The sequence below is a fragment of the Parasteatoda tepidariorum genome, chromosome 11, assembly GCF_982258835.1.
Source record: "Parasteatoda tepidariorum strain Cologne lab strain chromosome 11, Ptep-v5.0, whole genome shotgun sequence".
NCBI classification, from domain to species: Eukaryota; Metazoa; Arthropoda; class Arachnida; order Araneae; family Theridiidae; genus Parasteatoda; species Parasteatoda tepidariorum.
In genome coordinates this window covers 44,619,711-44,631,613 of record NC_141765.1, presented here as the reverse complement: position 1 = coordinate 44,631,613, position 11,903 = coordinate 44,619,711, and the positions used below count along the sequence as shown (strand labels likewise).

The 11,903-nt window shown below is 28.0% G+C and overlaps 1 protein-coding gene across 4 annotated transcripts in view; it reads left to right on the top strand.

The window, feature by feature from the left end:
- The first annotated feature begins 280 nt into the window (after positions 1–280).
- Positions 281–11,903, top strand: part of LOC107447993 (liprin-beta-1) — an 88,162-nt gene continuing 76,539 nt past the window's right edge. For 3 of the 4 annotated variants that reach the window (XM_071187508.2, XM_071187507.2, XM_016063064.4), the window contains exons 1-3: positions 6,168–6,277; positions 9,095–9,226; positions 11,386–11,684. In XM_071187508.2, coding sequence (XP_071043609.1) covers positions 6,271–6,277; positions 9,095–9,226; positions 11,386–11,684 — 438 coding nt within the window. In that variant the 5' untranslated portion in view covers positions 6,168–6,270. Of the gene's footprint in view, positions 415–2,991; positions 3,112–6,167; positions 6,278–9,094; positions 9,227–11,385; positions 11,685–11,903 lie in introns of those variants that run through there. The other variant, XM_087155212.1, reaches the window with a different exon arrangement.

Here is an 11,903-nt window from a genome sequence, read left to right as displayed (position 1 = left end):
GAAAGGATTAAATTAACTATTTTAAGTGAAAAAATTCAGGCCAAATTATTTTTTAAGAGTAGTGGTGTTACATTTATTACCTGTTTTTTTTAAGAACAATAAATAATAAATAATTATAAATAATACATTTAATAATAATAAATTTAATAATAATAAAGCATCAGAGTATCATACCCTATAACTTTTTTGAGAAAAATATTTAATGTCTTCAAATGTCAAGTTTTTTTTTTATTAATAAGTCACCTCTATCACACTGAATAAATTTTTTATCTGATTTTAGGTATCAGTATTCCTTTGATGACGTCACATAATGCAGTAGTTAAAACACCGGCACATCATTAGATTCTCCATCTTTGTTTTTATTAGGAAATGTGTTTACTTATTCAACAAAATCTTTATGAACCCTGTTGACTGGTAATTATGGTTGTATTCATGATTTTTTTTTTCTTGTGAACTAATTTAACCTTAATTTCATCCAGAATTGACTTTACCATAATTTCTCCTCTGCTGATGAACAACTCCTGATGAACTCTGATGTTACTTCTGATGAACAACATGTTTTGATTTTCGTTATCAAATTTCGTTTAATGAATTTCTGCATCCCCTCTTCCCCTCTAAAAAATCATTGAGAATTGAAATAAAATCTGTAGTCCAGTTTAGATAACATTAAAAATCATCAGTTTAAAACAAAATAATGACCTTTGAAAATATTACGCCAAACGCGATTAAACAATACAATAGTTTCATCAGGGGGGAAAAATATTTAACTTATAGAAAACCAGTGCATGCCATTTTGTTTAGTCATACAATTTTTTATTAAAATCTGACAAGTCATTAAGACTAGATTTTTTATTAATCAATATCATTAACATTTCGAGAATGATATTTAGGAACTTCAAGAAATCAACGTGTGTAAAGGGAAAATTTCAAGTTTTCTTCTGCAAAAAAAAAAATTGCTTTTGCAATACTATACAAGAAAAGCTAATTAACAATCACTTTTAAAGACGCAAGATTTTTTAAAAAATCTAGGAATTCGTTTTATATTATTTAAAAAGATATGAAACTAATAATTATCTTTAAAGCAATGAAAAAATAAGTTTTCTGAATTATAGAAAGAGATACGATTTCTTTTGGTTTGGTTTTCTTCCCATTGAACTTCAAGTGATACTAAAGATTTATATGGTTTTTTTCTTTCCGTGATTAATTTTTCCAACTTTTGGATAATGTATCTCAAAAACTAAGGCAGATTGCAGCGTGAAGATTGGTGAAGGCATAATTTTAAAAAAAGATATATTGACGCATTTTCAGAAAATTTAAAATTTTATTTTCGATTTGGTTGCATAAGTATTTTAAAAAATGACAAAAAGCGTATACAATTTTAATTTTAATATTTTTGTTAAATACTAATAAAAAATAACATACCATATTAAAATATTTTAATAAATAAATCTAAAATGTTAAAATAAATACTTAATATAAAAACAAAATCTATTCAATTATGTGAAAGATAAGAAAAGCTTATTTACTTATTTATTATACACACACATTTTAAATTTCAATTATTTTTTAAATGTACGAAGGTTTTTATTAAAAGATACATGAAAATCGAAAGACTCTATGCATTAAGGCAAAAAAATAAAGCTGCATGATCAAAAATGTCAACTGTAATTAAATTAAATGAGAAAAATAATTTGACTAAATGTATTAATTTAATTCATATGGTAAATTAATTCATTTAATTAATTATTATAATTTGTCTAATTGAATGTGGTAGTAAAATTTATACGGAAATAGATTACTCCAAAAATATGACAAGTACCAACCAAGTTTTATTTGACGCATTACTATTAGAAGACTGCTGCGGGCAAAACGCGATAACTATAAGATCTTTTTAAAAAGATATAAAATAGTTAACTAAAAGAGCTACAAATAATTTTATATACACCTTATACTTTCAAATTCTTAATATACTATGATATTTTAAGTAAAAAAAATTTATTTTTTTTTATTCGAAAACAAAAACGTAGCAAGTTCCTCATCCTATCTGGATATAGAGCAAGACAAGGTAGTAAGGATAAAAAATTTTAAAAACATGTAAAAATAATGGAAATGTAATTTTAAGTGTTAACGATGGCAGTCTTAAATTACTTAAATTACAGTCTAAAAGGAAAGCGTGAGATTGTACTGGTAGGCAAGGCGGTACAAGTATTAACACTGTGCAAAAGGTGGTAGTGCATTTTCTTCGAACCATGCTTAAACTAATTGAACATTTTCTTGTGATGTTGCTCACCCATTTAGTCCCAGGCACATGATTAAGCTTAGAGAAGTAAGATTACTTGCGAAATATACTTAATTGACGTTTTAGTAATCTAGAAATAATTAAACACATTTTAAGCTCTTACAAACTTTAGTTGTATTGTTAACCAGTAAGTATATCCCACATTCCTACCTTGATTACAAAAGTACCCGAAATTGCAATACCGAAGAAGTTGCAAAACCAAAACTACTTTACCTACGCTCAAGAAATCCAGGCTAAAATGAATTATTATTGTCTAGTCGTACTCATTTTCACTAGGTGGAAACAGCTCCTTCATAAGAAGAAACATAAAACTTCACTACGTACCACGTTGTGTCCGTGTTTCCCTATCAAGATTTGTCATTGATTTTTGTGAATATTAAAAAGTAATGTGTTAAGTATTGAAAGTAATGCAATCGGAAAAATTTACAGCTTTTTTTCAATTTTAAAAACATATTTTCTACTAATTACCTCGTTTTAATCCATGTTTTTTATTTTTTTTAATTATTATTACTTTTTTACACATGTTATGTTTATATGATAGTTCTCATTTATTTAGCTCTTATTCTTATTTAGTTCTTATTCTTATTTAGTTTTTATTCTTCATATTTAGTTCTTATTCCTATCTACATATTTTTGTTGTTTTAAACAATTATGCAATATTGACGAAGCAAATCATAATGTTTATTCCACAGTTATGAATTTTATATTGGCGTTCAAGATGAGCTACAGGTGGCTCAGAGCAAAGCTCTCTACCTATGGCAACGCTTCACATGCTTCCACCATAAGCGTATGGATAGTCGTAGGAGAATGAAGTATGTTAGTTTCTGTCTGAATTTTCAAACACATAACATTTTAAGTTAGGATTGTTTATGGAACTCAAAACTGCACTAAACATTATTTTTAAATAAAGCGTCTTGAAAATTTTAAAAGATATTTTTGTGAATTAAATGCGAAAAATATTATGACAAAGGAAATTTCGTAAAAATTCCCATGCAATTGAGTAGAGGAGGAGAGGGAAGGGAGGAGGGTCAAGACTTAAGAGGAGATATTAGGATAGAGATAGCCAGTCTATTGTTTGGGCTCTGAAAACTTGTTCAAAGATGAATGGTAAGGGGGTTACCTTTTTGGCGAAACTTTCATAGCTGGCGGTCGCATCGTGCAGGACTATTTTTTAAAGTACCTGAAGTTTTTTTTTTTTTTTTTTTGAATGCTTTCCTAATTTTTTTCGTGATTGTAAAAGATAAGTTTTCTAATCAAAATACATTATAATATGCATGCAACATTTAATTATTTACTTTTAATTGCTTAATCAAAAAAAGATTATAACATTAGTTAAATATGATTTTACCAAACAATGAGGCTGCGGTCAGTGTGCGGGTGGGTGACCACTTGGATCAGTCTGCGTAGGGACCGAGGGTGCGCGGTATTGGTCCTCGTTAAACTGTGCTACCGTAAAGTGCTCGACTTCGCGCGCAGATCGTCGGGCTATCGAAGCGGGGGTGCCATCCCCTCCGCGGAGGATCAAAATTGCGATGGCATGTCTTCGGATCATCCTTCGAGATGCTTCCCAGATCGTCGCCAATAGCCCATTGTGCAGCTCTAGTGCGACGTAAATTAACAACAACAACCAAACAATAAAATAAAAATAATGATCTTTTGCATCGAAGATACATTTGAAATTTCGTAAAATATTAAGGGAAAATTTCAAATGATAATATGTATTAATTATTTTTATCAAAACTTCATAAGAGACAAAAAAAAAACACTTACTTCCATAGAATTTAAGGAACAACAGGGAAATAATTAGATATCTACATTTTGTTTCAAATTATTAAAACAAACATCATCATTCTGTTTGTTTTATATCACATTATGGCTTGAACTAAAAAATATTTTTTCTTAGTCTATCTTTTTTTCTATATACTGAAATGAGAATATATAAAAATCACAAATGGGAAGTACATTGAACTTTTAAAAAACATCATCATTCCCGTTTTTTATAACATTCTGGCGTATGTAATTTGTAAAGTTAGGAAAGACATTGAATTTTTAAAAATATATCATGTCTATTTCATATTACATTCTAGCATGAATTATAAAATATATTTCTTCAGTATCCTTTTTTATTCTACCAACTTTAGTAAGACTTATTTTTAAATAGTAATTTGTTAAGATAGGAAGTACACTTGATTTTAAAAAATACATCAACATATCCTTTTTTATTACATTCTGGCATGAGTTATAAAATATGTATTCTCAAACTCATTTTTCATTTATAAATTGGTTTAAGGAAATATTAATAAAATAAAACTTAAAAAATATTGTAAAGATACAACTGTACGGAATTTTTAAAATTACATAAGGTGATTCCATTTTAAAGGGATAGTTAGGAATTATAATTTTACAGTTTTTTTAAAAGTATTAATAAAATTATTTTTATGAATTCAAATTTGATGCCAAGTTATTTCAAAAATAGTTACTTAATATTTTCCTGAATAATAAATGTACACTAATAAATGTAAGTGTAACATTTCCTAAATAAGTAAGAATATCCAATAATTCAAACCATTTTTCCTATATTAAAATTTTTCCTATATAATAAAACAATTTTCTAATTGATAAAAAAAGTATTTTTCGACTTATATTTAATAACGGAATTTATTAAAAGATAATTTTATTTTCGATCCATAAATTTATTTATGATATAAAATGTACATCTATGTATTTATAAGTTTGTACAACTAAGATGTATAATTTAATTCGCTTGAAGTTATTAAAAAAATTATTTTAATGCATCAATAAAAGTCACAGAGTGAAAATAAAAAGCGATTTATTTGCAAAATATTGGTGTAAGAAAATGCGCTAAATCCGATGCACGTGCTTCATCAAAAAAGCAGTAAAAATATCAAAATATTTATATCTATAAGAAATTTAAATGCAATAAAAATACCTACATATGATAACTACATTATAGTATGTTAATTTCAACAAAAATATAAAAAATAATAGGTATTTTGCTTGTTAAAAACCAATTAAATTAATTCCTTAACCTGAGGCGCTAACATACCAATTACAAATCAAATAAATGCTTAAAAGTGAATATAAAAGAAAAAAAATCTTATTTGTAAAATGTAAAAGGTCCTCCTTTTATAAAAAAAATTTTCAAATCCGTATGCACAACAGTAAACGACCATTTTTAATAGAATTTTATCATTCAAAACAAAGCTCAGCAGTCCACCTCCATAGTAAAAGACTGGGGGTAGGATTTACTGGAAGGAAAATCGTCCTGGAATCACGTGACAATGTTCTTTGCAACAAGGGAAAGAGGACTGGTTCCATGTAAATCACTCCTCTAAGGTCAAGACATGGAACCGATCTTCTACCCAGATAACACTTTCGAGTTTTGCGATCACGACTATTAATGAAGTACTTTTGAATCATGTACCTTTTATTCAATATTAAGAGGTAAATATAACATCCTAAATTATAAAGCAGAGATTTGAAATCAATTATTATTATATAAAATAAAATGTTCGAACTTGCGGTAGCGAATAATTCTACTTTAAATAATTTTTTTAAGCTAACTAGCATGTATTTATTAACAACGGATCCTCAAGCTGATAGTAATTATCAGAAACTAGATGAAAAACACATTTAAATGGTAAAAAAAATATTGTAAAATATAATGAAATAGTACCTGTTAAAACTTTTTTACCTGACTAGCTGAATTCTTAAATCGCCGTAAGATGGCGCATTGTAGCTATAGAACACCGATTACGATAAACTAAGGTTTACTCTTGACGTCATTGTATATGTCACACAGTTGTTCCGTCAAATAATTATCCGCTCTTTGTTTGCACATGCAATCACTTTAACCGTCGCGAGTTTTAAAAGGTAAATAGTAAACAAAAGTTTGTTAGTTTTGATATTACTAATTAAAAGTTTAAAATTTCTGTATATGAGCTTATAATATGACAGGTATGTTTTTACATTTAGAGCGTAGTGTAATCTCTTGAAGTTATATGTCATAAATCTATTATATTTATTTCGTGTCAAATAATACTTAATATCTGTGTGTTTCGCCGTGAATAAACTTTGTCATCATTTGCATTGTTCGAGAAATTAATTCTAAGATATTACCTATTGTTTAATTTAACGCTTCTATATTTGTATGTGGAGTTCCTTAAAAAGAAATCTTTCGTTAAATTGGATTATTCAAAGCATGAAGTATTTTAATAAAAGAAATATGTAATTAGAACAAGCTTGTTTCATCTTTACTATTCCATTGAATGAAATATTCCTTAATAGTTTCTCTAATGTAATGTGGATATTTTTTATATGTTGCAAACAAAAGTATTTCCTATAATATAAATTTTGATAGTATCCCACGTTTCGTCATTAATTAACAAGGTTTATTACTATTATAATTTATTATAAAAAAAATTTCCTCTTTTGATGGCATAAACTTAAGAGTGGATATCGGTGCCTGTTCACATTACTATAATCGCAAAATAGATTTTAAACTACTGTGACTTCAAGTAATAGACTTCATGTTGATCCCCTTCTGTTATTTGCTTCTTTTTTTTTCCCCTTTTTGGATTTTTGCGGACTACTGCCCAGAAGTCCCCAAGACTTTAAATAGGTTTGTTCCAGTGAAAATCATAAGCCTTTTGACAATATAATGCCCTTTTCAGTTACTTATGCTATATTTATTTCAAGGTCTAGAATGAATTCTGTATGGTCATATATGATCTGAGTTTGTACAATAGAAAGGCAAAAAAAAAAACAAAAAAAATTACAAGATAATTTAGAGACAGGCGTAATTTAGAGAGATTGTGACAAATTAAGTTTACTCTGTTTGGACGAGTTCTTATAAAGTATATGATTTGTACTTGTATTATGTAGTAATACATGCAAACATTGCTACTGGTTTTACAAAAATAATAAATTTCCTGTTATAGAGGTAGACGATAGGAATATAAACATCGCTGATATGCAACTTATATTTACATCTACTCAAGTACTTTCATTGCAATTAATAAAAAATAATTGACATAGAAATCTGATATTAAAAAAATGTACCATGGGAACTCAAAAGTATTGTGAATTCATTTAGTGTTTATTATATGATTTTTCAAATTATTGAATAACGCTTAGTATGGCTATATGCATTTCTTCATTATTTATTTTCAAGTTCGATTTGCTCATCCGTAAAGGCTGAAAACTCAGCTATGGAAATAAAAACCCTCAGAACTTCTTGACTAGGAACAGAATACACAGGTCTTAAATAAATCCAAATCTCTATGAATTCTTCATTGAAATTTTTTTTTAAAATTGCAACAGAACTCTAAAAATATCAGTATAAAGCTTGAAATCATGGATACCTCACATCACATCTTCTCTCTCTCCATGCAAAGTAACCATAGCACACACTTTGCAAACTCCTGTATTCTTCATTCAAGTTTGAAAAGAGCAGAAAAAATGAAAATCACTTTATAAAATTAAATTGATTAGTTTATCTTTTTATTGGTATTGTTACTGTTTATTGGTATTGTTTTATTGGTTTTTATTGGTATAGTTACATTGAGTTGAATAGGAAAGAAAAATCTTTCTATAGTTTAAACATAAATGGAATTTTGTTTGAATAGCTGTTTTGCAAAAGGGAAAATTACGATTATCTACCTAAGTTCTACCATTTGGAGTGGTAGAACTTATGAAGCTAAAGAATGTAATGGTACTGTGCTTGTGTGGTATTATTTGTTATGGATTTGAAAGTAGAAATTTATTCTATTATTATGGTGAATTATTTAAAATTATGGTAAGATAAAAATTTGATTTTTGCAGCATTACAAAGTTCTTAAAGTTACTCAATGAAAAAAAAATTAAACGAATTGTTCCTAAGAGTTTTACATAATTATTGAATTAAATAGTTAATTTTAATGACTAAATTTAAGGTTGGGTGATCTTAATGAATTTTGGCTGTGCAACAAGCTTTATATTGATTCAATTGCACAGAAACAAAAGCCTTTTTCTTGCTACATGTTTCGATTGTTCAATTGAATTTAACATTTCTGTACCTATTCAACCAATGGTTAAAATGTTGGAAACGTTTGTTTAATTTGTTTTTGACTCATTTATAGAACTATCCAAGTGTATGAAAAATACCAAATGTATTATTCTTTTAAAGCATTTATTTCCAAATTATGTATTTTTGAAAATTCAAAACTTTTTCACAGTTTTTAAACAACTCTAACTTCGGAACTAATTGTCCTAATTAAGGATCTAATTCAATTTTATGTCATTTTATTCAGTTTTTAATAGCATTTTGGAAAATATATAGGCCAGAATATAGCCAAATTATTGTAAAATAAAAATTTTAAGTTTTTCTGAAAAATAGATCTTATTTAACCTTTTTTTAGCAATGTGTGTGCCAAATTTTAAGGTGGTATTCGTTTTGGATCATAAAGAAAAACAATTTTCTTGGTTAACAATGATGTATCTTGCAATAAAAACACATGCACTATCTTAGGATCAAAATGAGTAAAAAAAGAAGTGTTTGTTATTATACTTGCTCATGTTACTGCTTGACTTATGTCAATGTTTAACTATAAAAAAGATTCTTTATGATCCCAGAAGAATGCAATTTTTCTTACATAATTTATCATTTATTTATTTATCATTAACATATCATGTAGATACCTTTAATCTATTATATTCTTTTGATAATTATTTTTATACTGTTTTATTTGCTATTTATTTTAAGAAATTTCCAATTTTCTCATTTTGATTATATAGACTTCTATAAAATGGAAAAATCTTTTGCTGGTATCAATTTTAATTCTTCAGAAGGACAGATAAAAGATAGGCCTTTAGATGCTAGTGAAGTTCTTGCGGCAGCTCTAGAACAAATGGATGATATCATTGCTGGTAAAAACATGAAATATTTTTATTGTTTTAATGTATGCTGTATGTTATTCTAAAAAATGCATTAATGTTATGCTAATGAAGTAATATTTATTGATTTATTTTTTACTTCTCATACTTTTAGCAATTTTATTAACATAGTTCATGCATGATTTGCTAAGTACAAGTCTTAAAAATTTTTGACTTTTTTCCCTGAGGAACTGAAAAACTTTCATAATGCGGTAATTGAAATTTTTTTATGCTTGAAAAAGTTCTAAAAAATCCCCTTGTGGAAAAGGTACAGTCTAGTGGGGAAAAAAAAAACAGAAAAATATCTTTTACTGTATTAGGAAACATAACTATTTGATCAAGAACTATTTTTCAGAGATTCAGTTTGAAAGTTAATAAGAGGCAAAAGCGTGTTAAAGTTCTTTAACATACCCTTACTTGTGATTAACAAAATTGAGTCCCTGAAATGCTATTCAATGAAATAAGGCTAAATGAATGGAATTGAAATATTCTCATGAAAGTAGAATCTTGCTTTTGAACATAGCCTCTTTGATTATTCCAAGCTGAACTTATAAGTAGCTTTTGTTTTTTATATATTTATCTAGCTAGCTTTATTATAGGTATTTCAACTAAAACTTGTTGAAAATTGTAGCCACCTCTAATAAAGCATAATTTATCACCAGTTGATAGAGAAAATAACATATTTCAAGTGCATATATTTAGAACAGTATTGCTTACATATACTTCTTATGTCAAATTGTAATGAAAGTTTTCTGCCAACAAAGAATCTTAATAAAGTTAGGGGAAAAAACAAGAACATAGTACTTATACCTTACTATTAAGTAGTAATCATCACCCTAACCTATGATTTTCTGCCATCATTTTGGTAGTTTTTCAGAGCCTTCAGTCCAAACTTGGTGGCTGTGAATTCAAAAATAAATCAACCTCATTTAGGTCATCCAGTATTGAATCGAAGATTCCACCAGTAACATGTAACTGCAGGTGAGGGAAAGACAGAGATCCTAAGGAATGATGTCAGGTTTATATAGTAGGTGTGGAAAAAGATCCCATTCAGAATCCAGCTGATGAATGTAGACACATAGTCTTGCATTATCTTGATTTAATAGTACTTCTTGCTCATGAAAGCAGATTGGCATCTTGCTGTGCGCACTAATTTCGATGGTTTTATTTTTATCCAGATAATCGTTAAGGATAATGCCTTAGCAATCCCACCATATACAAAGCATTATCTTATTTTTTTTAGTCAAATTGAACTTTGCAGCTATGTCGATGTATAGAAACGGATCCTTTCCGTTTGCGTTGAAGTAAAACCCCTTTCTTTCACAAGTGACAATCTGATCCAGAGCATTGCCAAAGGTGAGCGGATCAGTGCAGGCCTAAACAAATCTATCCTTATCTGCTTAAATCAGCTCATGCAGCTTCCAGCTATTGAACTTGTACATCAAGTTTATGTGATGCATGGCGCTACTAATGAATACGGACGCTACTAATGGATAAGGAAGGTATCTTACTCCTTAGCTAACCCTCCTAAGGTTAAATACCAATTTTCTTCCATAAGTTCTTGCAGGCAGGCCTTAGTATCGTGTTATTAAAAATCATAGTCCTTGTTATTAAACATATGGTACTAAGCCTTCACAGTGTCATATGATACAACACTAGAACCTACACCTGTACACATGATTCAGTGACATTCTCTAGCTGACTCTTTGCTATATAACCAGAAGTAAACAAGGAATCTAATGTGGTAGCATGACAGTTCAATTTTCAGACTTTGTTCTTAATGTTAACTATATTTTTTTACAGATTTCACAACACTGTGTTCTAAACCAAGTTTCTTTCTTTCAAATGCCAAAATCATTGGTCAAAATATGAGCAAGCATGTCAATGCAAAAATTTATAAAAACAGAACAGAAAGGGGTTACATCTGTAAAGTTTACCAAAGTTATGTTATTTTTAAGAGCAAAGATAGTAGAATTTTATTTGTAACACTGATTAAACCAAAATCTTCCTAAAAATGTGTACACTGGTCATATACTATTCACACTTAGTAATTATCACCTTTAATAATTATTAAGTTTTGATCAATACCTTTAAAGTTTTAAATTTTGTCTGTCTGTGAGTTAATTCATTCTTAATGTTTATTTTATTTTCAGCTACCCAAGAACAAGATACTGAGTTTATTCGAAATAACAATTCCCAACATATATCTTCTGATACCAATAATGATATGGTTAATTCACAATCTGGCTTTAAAACAAGAGCACCTGATTGTAATGTTCAAAGTGATTCCATTGCCTTAGTTAATAGAATTCTGACTCAACTACAGGACTGTATCAATACAAATATTGATGCAAATGATAACATTCCAAATGATAAGCTTAACATTCCAAGTGCCAAATTTGTCCTAAACTGGCTTCAAACGCAATGCAAAGAAAGTCCTTCTGATGTTCAGGTTTGTTTCTTTACATTTTATTAATTTGATTTTTAGCTTTTCTGATTGTTCATTGTCTTTATGATGTTATATTTGAAAGTCTTATAAAAAATTATTTTCTATAGTAATGTGTCGAATGTGAAAACTAATTTAATTTAGATTGGAATGACAAATACTTCGACTATTGAAAAAAAAAAAATACAAATTAAATTTAAAATTAATAGTTCTTACTTTTACATT